The sequence below is a fragment of the Drosophila kikkawai genome, chromosome X (genome assembly GCF_030179895.1).
Source record: "Drosophila kikkawai strain 14028-0561.14 chromosome X, DkikHiC1v2, whole genome shotgun sequence".
Classification (NCBI taxonomy): Eukaryota; Metazoa; Arthropoda; class Insecta; order Diptera; family Drosophilidae; genus Drosophila; species Drosophila kikkawai.
In genome coordinates, this window is record NC_091733.1 from 19,478,338 (window position 1) to 19,494,596 (window position 16,259).

At 47.2% G+C, this 16,259-nt stretch overlaps 5 protein-coding genes across 24 annotated transcripts; 2 read left to right on the forward strand and 3 right to left on the reverse strand.

The window, feature by feature from the left end:
* The first annotated feature begins 200 nt into the window (after positions 1-200).
* LOC108074170 (delta(3,5)-Delta(2,4)-dienoyl-CoA isomerase, mitochondrial) lies at positions 201-1,605 on the forward strand. 2 transcript variants are annotated; one of them, XM_017166100.3, is made up of 4 exons: positions 201-351; positions 516-690; positions 752-1,376; positions 1,444-1,605. In XM_017166100.3, exons 1-4 carry the CDS (start codon positions 300-302, stop codon positions 1,540-1,542), a joined length of 951 nt encoding a protein of 316 aa, XP_017021589.1. In that variant the 5' UTR covers positions 201-299; the 3' UTR covers positions 1,543-1,605. The 2 variants fall into 2 exon arrangements, with proteins under 2 accessions (XP_017021589.1, XP_017021590.1); XM_017166101.2 differs by having other exon boundaries at positions 519-690.
* Positions 1,547-3,528, reverse strand: LOC108074167 (xaa-Pro aminopeptidase 3). Its single transcript, XM_017166097.3, has 2 exons — positions 2,973-3,528; positions 1,547-2,910 (listed from the first exon to the last, which is right to left on the reverse strand). The coding sequence occupies exons 1-2, from the start codon at positions 3,345-3,347 to the stop codon at positions 1,651-1,653; spliced, it is 1,635 nt and encodes a 544-aa protein (XP_017021586.1). The 5' UTR covers positions 3,348-3,528; the 3' UTR covers positions 1,547-1,650.
* Positions 3,529-3,575: 47 nt separating this feature from the next.
* LOC108074171 (TIP41-like protein) lies at positions 3,576-4,969 on the forward strand. The gene is made up of 4 exons (XM_017166103.2): positions 3,576-3,807; positions 3,872-4,212; positions 4,276-4,495; positions 4,560-4,969. The coding sequence occupies exons 1-4, from the start codon at positions 3,796-3,798 to the stop codon at positions 4,806-4,808; spliced, it is 822 nt and encodes a 273-aa protein (XP_017021592.1). The 5' UTR covers positions 3,576-3,795; the 3' UTR covers positions 4,809-4,969.
* On the reverse strand, positions 4,877-6,723 carry AnxB10 (Annexin B10). The gene is made up of 4 exons (XM_017166099.3): positions 6,530-6,723; positions 5,739-6,450; positions 5,500-5,681; positions 4,877-5,079 (listed from the first exon to the last, which is right to left on the reverse strand). Exons 1-4 carry the CDS (start codon positions 6,539-6,541, stop codon positions 5,023-5,025), a joined length of 963 nt encoding a protein of 320 aa, XP_017021588.1. The 5' UTR covers positions 6,542-6,723; the 3' UTR covers positions 4,877-5,022.
* A 641-nt stretch (positions 6,724-7,364) lies between these two features.
* On the reverse strand, positions 7,365-15,735 carry LOC108074165 (cytoplasmic dynein 1 intermediate chain). 19 transcript variants are annotated; one of them, XM_070287905.1, is made up of 10 exons: positions 15,507-15,735; positions 14,903-15,138; positions 14,686-14,832; positions 14,422-14,549; positions 13,961-13,994; positions 12,873-12,916; positions 11,391-11,438; positions 9,441-9,596; positions 8,464-9,386; positions 7,365-8,396 (listed from the first exon to the last, which is right to left on the reverse strand). In XM_070287905.1, exons 2-10 carry the CDS (start codon positions 15,055-15,057, stop codon positions 8,043-8,045), a joined length of 1,989 nt encoding a protein of 662 aa, XP_070144006.1. In that variant the 5' UTR covers positions 15,058-15,138; positions 15,507-15,735; the 3' UTR covers positions 7,365-8,042. The 19 variants fall into 19 exon arrangements, with proteins under 19 accessions (XP_070144006.1, XP_070144004.1, XP_070144005.1 ...); XM_070287903.1 differs by having other exon boundaries at positions 14,903-15,164; positions 15,507-15,734; XM_070287904.1 differs by having other exon boundaries at positions 14,903-15,164; positions 15,497-15,734.
* Positions 15,736-16,259: the final 524 nt, after the last annotated feature.

Below are 16,259 nucleotides of genomic sequence, written 5' to 3' on the forward strand. Positions count from 1 at the left end.
AATTGATTTTCTAGGAAAATTACATTACGGAAAATATAAATCTGTTTAAGGACATATATGAAATATTTTCAGAAACTTGAATATTTTTGAAATATTTTATTCCTTTTTGCACCGCGCTCTGGAAATACTAAAAGTGTGTCCTCGCGCAATCTCCTTACGCCTTTTTTTTTCTAGTATTTTTTCTCGACTCCATAGAGGTTGCCAGCAAGGTGGCAACACTGCCACTTATCGATAGGCAAACAAAACAAATTTTGCAGCCGCAACAAGTTGATTTGATTTAAAATAATTCACTCGCAGATATGTCGCTCTCCCGGCTGAATACGTTAATGAAGCTGGCTCCTAGTACGGCCGGTAGGTAGGGGCGGGACAACGTCGATTTCTAGCCTGCCCTGCCGATAGGACAATCCGCCCGCCCTCTGGTTCAAGATCTTGGTGCAGTTCAAAGTCCGAATATATGTCGATGAACCTTTGCCTCTCGTGAAATCGTCCGGATCATTAACTCTCTTTTTCGACAGCAGTCCGTGCCACCGTGCAAATGCAGACCAAGCGGAACATGACAGCCCATGCGGAGCCGGGACACCAGTCTGGCCAGTTCAAGACGCTGGCCGTTAGCTCACCCAAGCCGTTCGTCTTCCATGTCGAGCTGCACAGGCCCACCAAGTTCAATGCCATCAACAAGCAAATGTGGCAGTAGGTGTTGCCCCCCAAACCCTGGCCTGCTAGTACTCCCTAACCAATATGATTTCCCCAGAGAGATCAAGGACTGCTTCGAGGGACTGGCCATTAATCCAGATTGTCGGGCTATCGTGGTGTCCGCCGCCGGCAAGCACTTCACCGCCGGCATCGATCTCAACGACATGATGGGTGTGGGCATGCAGCTGGCCGAGGTCGATGACGTTGGGCGCAAGGGCGTCATTTTGGAGGGCATGATCAAGCTGTACCAGGACTCAATGAGCAGCCTGGAGCGCTGCCCCAAGCCCGTCATCACAGCCGTGCACAAGGCATGTATTGGCGCTGGTGTTGATCTGATAACCGCATCGGACATTCGCTACTGCACCGAGGACGCATTCTTCCAGGTCACCGAGGTGGAAATCGGCATGGCCGCCGACGTGGGCACGCTACAGCGACTGCCCAAGGCGGTGGGCAGCCAATCGCTGGCCCGTGAGCTTTGCTACACCGGCCGTCGCTTTGAGGCAGCGGAAGCCCACGCCTCTGGCCTGGTAAGCCGCGTCTTCCCGGACAAGGAATCCCTGCTGAGCGGAGCTGTATCTCTCGCCGAGACCATTGCCAGCAAGAGCCCGATTGCCGTGCGAACGACCAAGGAGAGCATGGTCTATTCCTTGGAGCACACAAATCAAGAGGGATTGGATCACATTGTATGTCATCCCTGAGTCGCCAGATGGTGTGAACTCTGTTCTAAATAAACATTTTGATCCTTTGCAGCGCCTGCTTAACAAACTGAACCTGCAGTCGGAGGACTTTGCCCAGGCTGTGGCCGCCCAGTTGACCAAGGACGAGAAGCCCGTGTTCGCCAAGCTGTGATCCATCCGATTCAAATCATTCACTGTATTTGCCATTAATAAACGAGCCAACTTTAAGACAGGACATGACTAGGAATTTTAAAATGAACAAGGAACAAGGAATAGCTCCTCACAACAACTCTGAGGCAGCCGGCTTCGTTTGGTCTCGCTTGCACAGCTCCTCCAGGGCGCGCGGATCCTTGACGCACACATCCGTGAGGACCTCCACTTGGCCGCGCTCGTCTATCAGCAGATCGTCCTCGATACGGATGCCTATGCCGCGAAACTCTGGCGGCACATCGCCGCAATCCTGGCCAATGTAGATGCCCGGCTCCACGGTGAACACCATGCCGGGCACAATGCGCGTGTTCCGCGGCACATGCGGCGTGTCGTGCACATCCATGCCCAGGTAGTGGGAGACGTGGTGGGGACAGAAGCGATAGCCCTGGCCAGCCAGCTCCTTGTAGTCGCTCAGCGATTTGGATACCAGACCGATTTCCTGCAAGTACTTGCCCAGCCTGTAGCATGTGGTCTCGAACAGCTGGTCCAGGGTCTCGCCGCCGGGCCTCATCACGGTCCCAATGATGTCGGCCTGCAGCTGGTGCAGCATTTCGTACAGCGTTCGCTGGGGATCGGTGAACTCTCCGCTTGCCGGCCATGTGCGCGTTATGTCGCTGGTGTAGCCGCCATACTCGCAGCCGGCATCCATCAGCACCAGATCCTGTGGCTGCACCATCTGGCTATTGCTTATGTAGTGGATCACAGTGGCATTGCGCCCGGCGGCCACCACCGGCGGATAGGCCAGGTAGCTGGCGTCGCGCATGCGACACTTGAAGTCAATGGCAGCGAACAGATGGTGCTCCGACTGTCCCGGCCGCGATTCCGCCATTACCTCGTTGAAGGAGCGGGCAGCGATGTCGCAGGTGCGCCGCATTAGCTGCATCTCGGCAGGTGACTTCAGCAGCCGCATGGCTTCCAGGAAGGTGTAGGCGGGCAGGAGCGGACGCTGCTCCGTGCTGCTCAGACGCAGCATGTTCTCCACCAGAGGCGGCAGGTCGGAGCTTTTCTGGTCGAACCAGAGATGTGGCTTAAGGTCGGCGGCCCTCTTGGTCAGCACATTTTCCAGCTGGTCCAGCGGATGGGCCTCCGTCACACCGAACAGAGGCACGGCTAGCTCGGGCCCGGTACGTGGGCCATCCCAGAGCTCGGCATGGGGATCCTTGGGGCGCATAAAAAGCTCGGAGTGCACGTTTTGGGTCTCGTCGATGAAGAGCAACAGCACGGCGTCCGGCTCCAGGCAGCCGGTCAGGTAGTAGAAGTCTGAGTTTTGCCTGAAGACGTAGGGGATCTTCCCGCTCATGTACTTCTTGGAGGCGGCGCCCAGAACGAGCTGTTGGTGGAACAGATTGGACGTTAGCACCTGACTGGATACGCATCCTGGCCGGTACCTACCATGTGACAGCTGCTACTGTGGCCATTGTACTCGCCACCAAAGCTGCGGGCATAGGCGCGGATGTTTTGCATCAACTGCTCCCGCCTCTCCTTCAGCTCGTCCAGCTCCACGCCCGGCACTAGCTCGTCCGGCCGGATCAGATGCGGATGCGAGACGCTGGTGGGCTGGCCCAGGCTGCCCGTCTGCTCGCGCAGGATCTTGGCCACGCTGCGAACCTCAGCGGCACTTACGGTGGACTTGCTGCCGCTGGAACTGCTGCCGGAGCTCGTGGCAAGCGCCCGGCACAGGCGCGGCCTTAGGTACGCCGAGACTCCGGTGGAGCGGCGAATCCCGCTCGCGGCGGCAAGGCGCTCCAAGCGCCTCAGGACATTCATCGTTCCGGATTCGGAGTAACTGACAAAAACAACAACTACTACACGGAATAAAAACAAATGCTGATGGGGCTGCCAGACTGCGCGGGGATACAAGAAATATCGGACTGCACCATCTATATATATTTTACAATTGTCAGTAAACAAACTGAATAAAGCTTTAGGAACTTATCTAAATATAGGGGCACTGATATAGATTTCAGTGTGACATGATTTCAAGTGGGACACAATATTTATTTTGATAAATTGGGCTTGATTTAAAATGGAGTTTAGTTTTAAATACTGACTTATCGATTGGCTTAAGCTTTCGATACATCGATACAGTTATGAGTCGTCGATTGACCCAGCTTTGGCAGATGATAAATGCAAACATTTTGTGTTTTGAGTGGATTAACCGTTTAATAGACGCTTTTACGCTTTAAATTTTGCGCAGGAACGGCCCGCCGAAAGCATGGCAAACGATGTAAGCATGGATCGGTCCGCGGTTTCCTCATAAACCTCTAATAAACCAAGACTTCTTCCCACAGTGCCCGACCGTTGTGGCCCGGTTACCGGTAAGCAGCGAGCAGATAAAGTTCCACGACTGGGACATCAGCTACGAGAAGTCGCACATCCTGAAGAGCATCTGCAAGCTGGGCATCGACCAGAGCTGCCCCAAGGATGACGCCAATCGCTGTGATCTCTGCCACTACCAGCACTCGCTGGAGCTGCCCCACCTGCCCGACATGGTGTTCTACAAGAACAAGCTAGTGCTGAGGCACAAGGACGGCGCCCTGATCGAGTTCAAGCCCATGGACTCACTCACTATGGTCTCGAACGGCAAGCAGCCACTGGAAGTGGCCTGCGCCCAAGAGTGGCGCGAAACCAGGTGGGTGTCCTGAACTCGCATTTCACTTACCAAATATACAATGAATTTCCCCTTTGCCGACAGACCCGAGCAGACCACGGAGGAGAAATTCAAACCCTTTGACTGGACATTTACATCCACCTACCAGGGCACCATGAACGACAAAGTGCGAGCCGAGAGCACAGACCAGACGCTCAACAAGTTCAAGCTGATGCAGCGCGAGAACATCATATTCTACCAGGATCTCACCCTATTCGAGGACGAGCTGCATGACCACGGCATATCCGTGATGAGTGTGCGCATCGTAAGTAGACTGCTTGGCATGGAGGTCACGCCCAGAAATTTTATTTCATTCCATTTGCTGGCAGCGCGTGATGCCCTCTGGTTTCTTCATACTTCTGCGCCACTTCCTCCGCGTGGACGGCGTGCTTATGCGGATGCATGACACCCGTTTTCACCACGAGATTGAAAACGATTTCATCTTGAAGGAGTACATCTACCGGGAGGCGCCCTGGGCCGAGCTCCTGACCTACACTGCCTTCTGGACCAACCCAGATGAGATGCAGAACTACCTGCCCGTAAAATCCAAGGAATTGCAAAAGCTATACTTTAAGTAGTTCGGTTCCCAGGCCCAGGGCCGTTTTCCAAATTGTATTCGCAGGACGACCATGAAAAGCGCAAGCGATTTAACCAAGAACTTTTGCTAAGTGCGGTTGTTTATTGCCACCACTGTGCGCATGCGCAGACATTAAAAGCGATTCTCCTACAAGGCACACTACGAATAACAGCTATGAATACGAATATAATAAGGGGTCGGAGCAGCTGCCGCGCTTAGGCGGTTCCAAGTAGGGCAGTCAGGGCCCGCTTGTAGTCGCCGGAGGTCTCGGCCTGCAAAGAAACCAAAAAAAAAAAAAGAAAAAACGAGTTAAGTTTCGCTACGAGATGGGCTGCCCTATTTACACTACAACTACAGCTACTTAAATTTGGGAGAAAAACTTGGATGTTAGTGAGCAAGCCGGATCCCAGACGATAAGTATTCGTCCACTGGACCAATCTGGAATTTGGAAGACATTTTTTTTTCAAGTGTAATGGGTGAGGGGATAGCAACTGTAGTGTAAACAGGCCAAAATAGGACTTTGGGATTATGCAACCGCTCTACCAATAATGCCGTGACCAATACTTACGTCCTAGGACAACACAAACACCGCAACAAATACCGAATATACAAGAGTAAAAGGGTAAAGAGGAACGGAAAGCGATACGTTAGCCAGGTGCAAAGTTATGGGCGATCTCGCGGGATTCACTTACCACCACGGCGCTGTGCAGCGTACGGTTGTAGATGCGCTCAAACTCCTGCTTAATGGTCTCCAGGTCGATCTCCGAGCGACTGACGATGATCCGAATGAGGGTGGCGTCATCGGTGCCAGCTCCATTCATGGCCTTGTACAGGCGGTTGGCGAAGAAGGCCGCAGGCGACTGGACGCACTCAACTGAAGGTAGGTGGTCGATGGTAGATAGCTTAGAGATAACAATATTAGGGGGCTCACCTATGGCCATCATGGCCTCGTGCAGTTCGTCGGACATCTCGTGCTTGATGGCCTGCTCGATGGTCTGGCCGGACAGCTCCTTGTACTCCTCGAAGACGAGCCGCAGCTGGGGGAAGCTAGCATGCGACATGATCCGGTTGAAGACCTCCTCGTCTGTGCCAAGTTTGGCCTCACCGGCAGCGTACAGCTGAGCGGCTTGCTCCTTGGCCTCGCTGGCATCCGTGGGTGTGGTTAAGCCATCACGAACACCGGTCACAATCAGGGTGAGGAGGCGGCGGAAGAAGCCAGAAGTCTCGCTGCACATCTGCTCGGCAAGCGGGCGCTGGTAGCGCTCCTCGTAGGCAGCCACAATCTGGGCCATCTCCTCGTTACTCTTGGTGCACAGGATCTCGACGAGCGTAGCCTCCTCGGTGCCCATGCCAGCCATGGCGGCATGCAGTTGCTTGCACAGGTACTCAACAGGTGGCATCATTAGGCCCACGATCACATCCTCGAACTTGCCACCCAGCTCGCTCTTAAGATCCTCTACCATGTCCCGCTCGAACTCGGCCTCGTATACGGCACGGATCGTCTGGCGCTGCTGGTTGCTCCTGCCGGCGAGCACATCGATGATCTCCTGCTCGTCGGTACCGAATCCCTTCATCGCTGCCCGCAGCGTCTGGGCGTCGGCGGCGGCATCAAAGGGGGTGGCGTTCGTCACCGTGGGCACGGGCTGGCGGATGACGATGACGCATCGCAGTGGCAAATCAATAAGTGCACTGTTTTGTCTTTTCTATGGCGCAACAACTTACCTTGTAGTCCATAGCTTGGCTGGAGAATAAGTATGGGAGCACTTTTATTTGGCGGTAGCTTCTTCTTTTTGGGGTCACTTAAATTCGCGTTAAATCAGCGTTTCTCCTCTAGGTTTCTCGTTTTTCCCTGGGTTTCTCGTTCACAACGCGCGTCTTGTCGTCTCCGCTCGCTCTCGGGGAATGCTACGAATGCCGATGATGGGAGGCAGTGACGGTGACGGTGCAGTGGGTTCGGGTTCGGTTTGGTCTCTCTGCTCCGCTCCTCCTCTTCTTTCCGTCTCGCATTCTCCGTGGGCACCGGTTCTAGAAGCTTTTGCGAGCGCGACTTTTGCCCGAAGCTTTCAATTCAGCTTCTAATGCACTTGGCTGGCATTCCACGGCAGCTGAATCACTCCGGGCACGGGCACTGGCTTGGAATTAATTAATTGAAGCCAAGCCACTTACGGAGATCGGATGATATGTACATATGTATGTATATATATAAGATGACTGATGTCTTGGTCATCATAGAAAGCCGAAATAGCTATCGTGAATAGGGTGAATTACCCATTTGAATAATCAACGCTGCCAAAAAATTGAAAGTTTTCTAAAAAGTTTAAAATAGTTACATTAAGAAATGCTTTAATTGATCAAATTTAAAAGAATTTAGAATATTCTAAAATCAAAAAAGATTGGACGAAAAAACCCAAAGAACCAAGTGATAACCACTTTTATGGAAATCGACTGGGTATCCTTAAAGTCGGTTTTTTTTTCTGCCAACAAGCGCAATATCTCCGAAATGACATTTCCATCTCCACAGACTTTGAATAATGCCATATAGTAATCTCCAAGGGTGTGTGTGTATATAGATATTATCTTTATTTAATCTCGTTAAATAGGCTTCGCTCTAATACATTTACATTTTTGGGCTCTTTCAGTTAAGTGGCTTTCTTTCCGTCGCTCTTCTGTTCTCTACTTCCTCCTAGCCCCCTTTTCTTATCTCTGTCTTTCTTCTTCTCAGGTTCAAGCTTAATTTATTGTTGTATATATGTATATAATATGTAGTTAATTTATTTTATGTGCTCCGCTGTATGTCTGCAAACGGTCTTTCTTCATTCTTTCTAGTTGCAAAAATTAAATAAAAAGAGAAGAAACCAATTTGCAGATTGCAAAATTTGATTAAAAGAACGGAACAATTAAATAAATATCAAGCTAAATAAAAATACCAATTGTTAGCGCCGCTCTTTATAATTCTCTGTCTCGTAATAAATATCTAAATTCCGTTTCATTGGATGAACTTTCTAATACATTTACTTGAGTTACTTGACGGACTGAGGGAGGCGGAGTGACGAGTGGGAGGTGATCCAACGAGCATGCTGAGCATTTGGACTGCGGATGAGCGTGGGTTTTGTCTGGTCTATACACAGCGTTAAGGAGCAGTAGGGATCACAAAAAAAGAGAATACAAATTAAATTTCAATCAAGGACTCTTCACCCTCGCGGAATCGACTACTACTACTACTACTACTATCGCCCTAGACTTCGTCGCTCTGGTTGAGCTTGATCTCGTTGAGATGCGAGTTGAACCGCGACCACTCGTCCCGCGACGGCTGTGCCAGATTCTCGGCCACATCGTACACGTACAGCTTGCCGGCCTCGTCGCCGATGCATACATGCAGGCCGGAGGGCGTCCAGGAGACGCGATTTAGCGCCGGTGCTCCCGCCACAACGATAGAGGCTGTTGGCACCTCGGTGTCCTGGTTGAGGTTCCACAGATCCAAACGGCCACTGCCGTCGACGGCGGCAAAGAGAGCCGGATGAACTGGCGACCAGGCCACGTCCATCACATAGTCCGAGTTATCTTCGAACGAGTACAGCGGCTTTGTGTCCTGGAAGAGACAGCAAATGAGAGATGTAGATACGTGAGATAGATTTACGTCAAGTCTTAAGGAGTACCTTAAGCGACCAAAGCTTGATGGTCCAGTCGATCGACGAGGTGAGGAAAAGGTGGCCAAAGTCCGGCGAGAGTTGGTTGTAGTGTGTGGAAATGCCAGTGATGGGGCCCAGATGCCGTTCGTACACCTCGTTGACACCGGAGCGAAGGCCATGGCGCGAGGCAGAGTAGACGTAACCGTCCTCGCTGCCCATCACCAACGAGTTAATCTCGTTGGCCGGGAAGGCCATGGATGTAATGGCGATGGCCTTCGACTGTCGCTGCTGCAGCTCGAGCGTGTCCTGCGGCTGTGACAACATGTCTAAAGACCAGGAGCACAGCTTGCCGTCCGAGGATATGGAGATGACATTGTGCGCATTCTGGGTGCCCACCATTTGGAGGCAGTAAACGGGATGCGTGTGGGCAGCAGCACTTAGCGGCGTGCGCTGAATGGGAGTGCGCTTCTGGATACGGTTGTCCCACAGCACAATCTGGCCCGAGTAGGTGCCGCCGAGGATCAGGTTGGGATTGAACTTGGCAAAGCAGGTGGACATCACCGCGCTCTGACAGTGAAAGATGTCCTCGGGCGTGGTCTTCTTAAACTTTGTATTCCAGACCATTACGACGCCATCGGGCTCGTTGGGGCTCTCCTCGTTGTTGTGATACGAGGCCACCACTAGCTCCGGGAAGTGCGTGGACCAATCCATGCTGGTGATGCAGCGGTTCTTCGACCAGCGTTCCTCGTAGAAAACTCGATTCAGTGAGAGCCGTGCATGCGATCGCTCGTCACTGGATTCCTCGCTGTCGCCGCCGCCAATGTAGTCCGTGTAGATGTCCACGTTCTCCGAGAGGGCTCGCTCGATAACGCGGCCGGCGCGCACCACAAACCGCTGGAAGTCCTCCGATAGGATGATCATCTGCTTCTGCTCCTCGGACAGCTCGTTGACTGAAAGAAAGGAAGTTAAATGGAGAACTTAATTTGATGATTCAATATACTCACCCTCTTTCTTCGCCTCAGTCTCTTTCTTGATCTCGAGCGGCGTAATGGCCGGGGCCACGTCCTTGACGGTGGGCAGGCCGTGGGTGAGATAACCCGGGGGCAGCTTGGAAGTGAATCCATTGTCCAGATGCGGCAGCGAGCTCTCTTCGTCATCTCCTTGGGCATCAAATGCAAGCACTGTTTAAGGTATAAAACTAACACAGCTAGAGGAACATGACAATCGACAGAACAGGAACAATTCTACTTTTTTTTCGGCTCTTCATCAATTTGAGTTTGGGTTGATTGATTTCTTTTCTTTTCGATTCGATTCGTTTCGTTTTTTTTTTTTTGCGTTCTTCTTTGGCTGCGTTTTGATTTGACTTGAAACTGCAAAATTTCTGTGACCTTTGGCTTTGTTATTTTTTATTTTCTTTTAATTTTTGGGGGTTCGCTGGGACGGGATTTAGGTTGGTTTTGGGTTAGGTTATGATTTAAGGGAATGTGAAGCTTGTGGGTGGGAGGGAGCGCGAGAGATAGAAGTGGAGATGCAGGGCACGGAGTTCGCATTTCTTCGGTTGGTCACATGCTGCAACTTTATAAGGTGGTCTCATCAGCTTTTAGCTTCCCGTATCCGCTCTCAGAAAGGTAGGCAATAGCTATTGATCTCAAAAGAGAGAGCAGCTTTCCTTACATAGTTGCAGCATGGCACCTTACCTTGTTCGTCTTCTTTAGCATCCCGTTTGGGGGGGTGGGCGTGCGTGAGAGTGGATCACAAATGCGTGTGTGTGCGCAAGGTATAGTGAGAGAGAGAGATTGAAAGATAGATTTATGGCGGCTGGTGCATGGCTGTTAAAAACTGTTAAACACTGTAGAGCGCACGCACACAGGTGCATATATCAGACTGTAGTTTGTTATCGATATATACACAGTTTCTTTGGGCATGGACAGGTGAGTACATATGTGTTTGTGTGCGTTGTTTTTGGTTGGTTGTTTTTTAATTCACCTAGTTAATACACAAAGCCAATTACAGAAATAAAAAAATTTACAATTTCCTTGCATCGGTTAAGCTCGGTTTCTGTTTAAATTAACTCTATCAACGTTATTGCTATTGTACACCACATCGTTTGTTTCATTTTCATTTTCGTTTTTTTTTTCTCCACCCATTTTATAATTGCTTGCACTTAAAATTATTTAGTTTTATGCTAGAAATATATTACACATATATTTAACATTGTAAAGTTAACGGCCGATTGATCGAGTCTGTTACAGTGCTGTAATTGTAATCAAAGAGAGGATCGAGAGAGCTGCGGGAGGGAGAGATTGAGAGAGAGAGCCGAAGCCAAACATCATCGCTCGCTGTCGAGTGTGTGTGTGCGGGAGTGATGGGGTGAGTGTGGGTGGCAAGGACACTATGGCCAACCCAATTTGAAGCATGAAATGAAGCAAGCCTAGCGCATCCCTGTCTCTGTCCCTGTTGCTGCTGCGCTGTTGTTGCTGCTATTGTTGATTTTGTTTTCGGTTGTTGCGTTAGAGGAGTTAGTGGTTAGGACAAAGTTATCATGTTACGTATCCAGAGTTTAGGATGAGTGATTAGGGTTAGCAACACGGCACACACAGGTGGTCGGGGGTGGGACAGAGGAAAAGGGAAAGGCAGGAACAGGAGCAGGAGCAGGAGCAGTAGCAGTCATGCAAGGAAAGCTGTACACAAGCATAGATGAAGGGGAGATAGAGAGCGAGACGGGTCCGTTAGAATAGTGTTGTGAGAGCGCAAGTGTCTGGTGTTTCTTCAATTCAATTTATTTTTCAACACTGACATCTCGAAGAATCGAATTTTTCAACGCATTTTCTGTGCTTTTACTTCGATTTCGTTTCGCTTGCCAAGTGAGAATTGGAACGTTCCTATTTTGCTTCATGTCGATTCCTTCATCACTGTTCAATATTTCGTTGGGGCGGCGTCTGGCCTGTACCTACCTGTGAATTCATCCTCCCACTCTAAACCCGGATTAAGATTGTATTCATCTTGAAGAAATATAAAGAAATAAATATATTGTACATACATTGCTGGTAGTTTTTCTGGTTTTGTGACTTTAAATCAAAATCAAAACGAAAAAAAGAGTTTGGCTTTAGCAAACTGCCGATAAAAGTCGATAAATCGATCAATAGATCGATACTCAATTGTTTTGTAACTAAATTCATACGGTAAAACGATAAGGTAAAAAGTGTGAAATGCTTGATTTTAGTGTGCTTTTAACTGTTGCTTGTGGCTTATATTAGCGAAATGATCACACATGGTCACATACGAATATATGTTGTATATATAGGATATATGTTTGTATGTATGTTTAAGTACTATTAGCACACAAGCCTGGCTTATTTAATGAGAACACAAACAGTGGCGAGGGGAGGAGATAAAAAGTTTTTATCATACAGCTTAGGATGTTCAACGATATCGGTTAATTAATCATACGTAGGTATTCATAGATATACATATATAGACTCTCGATTCTGTGCTTTCACATGCAGTTTCGCTGTGTGATTGTGTGTGTGTGTGTGTGTGTGTATGTCTGTGATCGATTCTTATAGGTTATCATAGACTTAAAATATCATAGACTAAAAAATAATGGACTAGAAATATTCATTCTAAAATTCGGTTATGCTAAGATCGATAAAAATCAAGATAAGATACGGCTTCTTCTAAAATGATAACTCTCGAATACATATAGCTTTCATATGGAAGCACAAATATGGTAAAAATATGTTAATAAAAAAAGGATTTAAAATAAAACTGGTTAAATCTTAAAACGATAACGAAAACTACGATACTTAAAAGAATTAAAACTTATAAATTGGGTGGAGATTAACAATTTTTTGTTGACTTTTTTTCATTTCGTTATAAAATCGCTTGACGATTTGATGCAAACTGAATCTCTGTTGCGATGTGGTTCTAGAGCTAATTGAAACAAATCAGTAGTTTTTAAAATCATATTAAATGTACACATAAGTAATATATATATGTATATATATTATATATATAATCCGGATTGGGGAACAAATTAAACGATCGAATTGAAAACGAAGATCGAAGAAGCAACTACGAGAGGCTAGGACATAAACATAAATGTATCTATACATAGAATAGCAATATCAGGCATACACTATATAAGTCATACAAGTCAGGAAGTCGGAAGGAGGAGGAAAGACTACGTTGATCAAGAGGAGGGTGTTTGTGTGGAAGAGATAGAGCAAAACTACACAGGTAGAGGTACGAATACGTAATACGGATAAATATATATGTATAAATAGAAATTGAGCTGGGATAAATACAAATTTACGGGTTACGGATATTACGGGTACGATTATACGATACGCTTTACGGGTGCCTTACACAGACCGCAACTACGGAGGCTGAAAAGTTCTAGGTAGAAGGTTACGCATACAACGAGGACTACTCACCATAATAATCCGTAGCATGAGCTGCAGTTTTTTTTGCGTGCGTGCCAAAAACAGATAAGGGGGGAGAGAGAAAGTAAATAGACAAATTATTAAATGCTCTCAAACGGTGTAAACGCTAATGATCGATGGATGGATGGATGCTGGACTGGGGAGCGGTTTATGCTATGCGGTGGATGAGTAGAGACTGCAGCGTAAATGGATCGAATACGGAACTAATAATCGTAAGGATGACGGAAATTAAGGGACAATAGTGCTACCAAGAACCTTCTTTTACACCAAACGGTGCGAATTGACAAAAAAAAAAAACAGCTTATTTAGATATTAATTATTATAATAATCAGAAGAAAATAGATTTAAAACTACACGTGATACATAGGTTTAAATTTAGAATGAGAAATATTAGGAAACTGTATTTATTTTGTTTTTAATTTAAATTTTTACATTATCTGATTATATATGATATCCTTAAGGGGGAAACCAAAATTTTTGGGGCTGTGGCATATTTAAAAAAATATTTGTATACATTTTTTTTATCTTCGATTTCCCTTTTAACTATCTACAAAGTTTCACTATGATTGCTTGACCGTCTTCTACAAAAATGTCAAAAATTTAACATAAAAAACGAACTTAGTACAAGGTTATATTGAAAATACAAACAGAAATATATTAAATTATGACTACAAATACACAAAAGGAATTTTAAAAGGTATTCTATACAAGGAATTTAATATGAAATTCAAGGCTCAATTGGCAGCACTTGGGGGAAAAGCAAATAAGGCTAAGGGAGCAAAGCAAGGCGAGGCTGTCATAAGATGATCGATCCAACAGGTGTGATTATGTGTACAAAACGACAAGTAACAACATTGAGTTGAAGCAAAAAAAAAGGCAATGGGACTGTCATAATTTGGGCACCAATTCTACCACGCTTATACGGACTTTGTGCGGAGATCGTATAAACGTTGCACATGGCTCTCTCTAAGCGTGTCACATATATGTATATATTTTTCGGTCTAGGTTTCATTTTTTACCATAACAAATTTTGTGCTGATCTGATTAGGTGTGGAGTTTGCTTAAAATTAAGATTAGTACCTTTACGTGGACGCCACCAGTCCTCCATATATCCTGACAGAGGCGAGGAGTGGCAAGAAAGAACTGTATTTGTTATTTTATTTCACTATGGATTATGCTTTTCTGTTTTGTTTTTCTCTGCTGGGAAGAGAGGCGAGACGGGGGATATGGGGTTTGATGGGGGGGAGGGAAAAGCGCGCAACCGGAACCGGAATCAGCCTGGGGGGCAGCATGCAGCATTTTCAACTAGCGCCAGACAGAACGGGACAACTCGGAGGATACATATAGAGGTGGATAGAAAGAGAGAGAGAGAGAGAAAGGTAGACACCTTCCGCCAGATGGGCGGGGACGCAGGGAAGCCAAACACAGTCAACAACGAGACCAAGAACAAGAACAGCAACAGTAGCGAAAGATGGAGTCAAAACTATGGACAGTGGTAGAAATAGAGACCCAAGCTCCCCTCCCCGGCGGTAATACGCACCATCACGTTCGTGTCCGCCGGTACTGGTCGTCTGTGTCTGTTTCGTATAGACCAGCGTCTCCTTTGGTGGAATGTTCGTTGCCTGGACATTGTAGACGCTCAGGTTGAGGGGCTGTTTCTTGAGGCCGCTGTGAGAGTGGGGAAATCAGTATTAGTAACGTAAATTTCCATATTAATAATATTATCTTAAGGTATTCCGGCCCATAAAACTAATATAGCTTGCTTTCAAGATGCTCAGATTACTTCTATAAAAGTATTACTCACCTTTGCCCATTGACGGTGGCCTGCAAGCTGGCATCGGGGGTCTGTGTGTTGGAGTTGTCCGACGTCATCGAGTTGACGGAGGACAGGGAGGAGAGCACCTCGGATACGGGGGCCACGCCCAGCGAGGACAGCATTTCGTCGAGATCCCTAAAACGTCGACAACAGGAGGCAGGTAAGTTTCAATACAAAAAGACATGTTAATAGAGGAAAAACCCACTTGCGCTGATCTTTATCAATGCCAGCACCGCCGCCAATTCGGCCGGCCGCTTCCTCCATGTCCTTGATCTCCTTCTCGCGCCGCCTTCGATCCTTCTCCTCGCGCAAAGCGGCCAGCTTGGCCTTCTTGCGTTCCAGCTCAGCCTTGCGATCCATTTCGGTGGCTGCTTGGGACTTGGATGTGTGTGCGGGGTTTGCTGGTGCGGAACTGGAGCTGGTCTAGGAGCTGAACTGGAACTGCAGGTGGATATGGGTGAGACTCGCTGCAAGGGAAGGGAGCGTGAATAATGTTGGCTCTGATGATGTCACCAACTGGCCAGGCCAAGTGCGAAGAAAGCGTGTGTGTGCGTGGGCCAGTCTCAAAACAACGCCAATTGGGATTCGCAGCTGCAAATGCACATTTGACGAATGCATATTAATCTGCAATGTTGAACTCTAATCGGAACATCTGTACGCGCACCTGGCGTTTTTTGCGAAAAAAAAATCAATAAATTGGATGCGCCTGCTGACGCCCAGGGGTAACTTTTCTCGCTCGTTTTTTAACGTTTTCGGGTGAGACTAGCCGCTAGCACAATGGTATTTTACTAAAACCTACCACTACCAACCTCTGGCCGTTCTTTTCACGTTGCTCTACTGCTAAGTAAATACTTAATTCAACATTTTTCAACTTTGTAAAAATGCGACTTTAATGTTTTGACTATGGCAGAGAGCTAGAGATGGAACTTTGCATAGCTTTTCCGTAACCAGTCACAACTATTGTCACGGCGGCGAAAAGTGGCAAAAGGCCCCGCCTGGGTTAAAGGCGACCAATTGGCCTGTCGGGTAGGAAAAGTCAGTGCTCGAAACTATGCAGATTCCCCAAAAAGCCACTTTCCAAATTGGGATTTTTCTGTGTATTCTGGAGATAACAGGTAACAGCTGGCGTGATTGCGATAGTCGAATATATTCGATAGTCGATATTTCCCCGCTAGATCTGGCGGCTAGCGGGTATTAAATTAAGCTCACTCATTAAAAATTTACCCAAATTTGACTAAGTCAATAAACTATTCCAAATTTCTTTCTTTAACGAATTACTTACTAAAAATATTATCAACGTATAGCAATAATTTCCTTTTTTATAATTAGCTTATTTCAGTTTATTTTGGTTCAGAATCTAGCTTTCACGGTTGTTCATCTCTAACCCAATGCTCTGGTAGCACTGTTGCGCTCAACAGCACACTGTAAACTATCGCTACCTGTTACATTTTGAATAAATACTGTTATATTTTCGAGAAATACTCAAAAGTTAAAAACAAAATAATATTACTGTCTTGTGATATTAAAATGTCAAATTGATTTTAATTTAAATTTCAAATTAA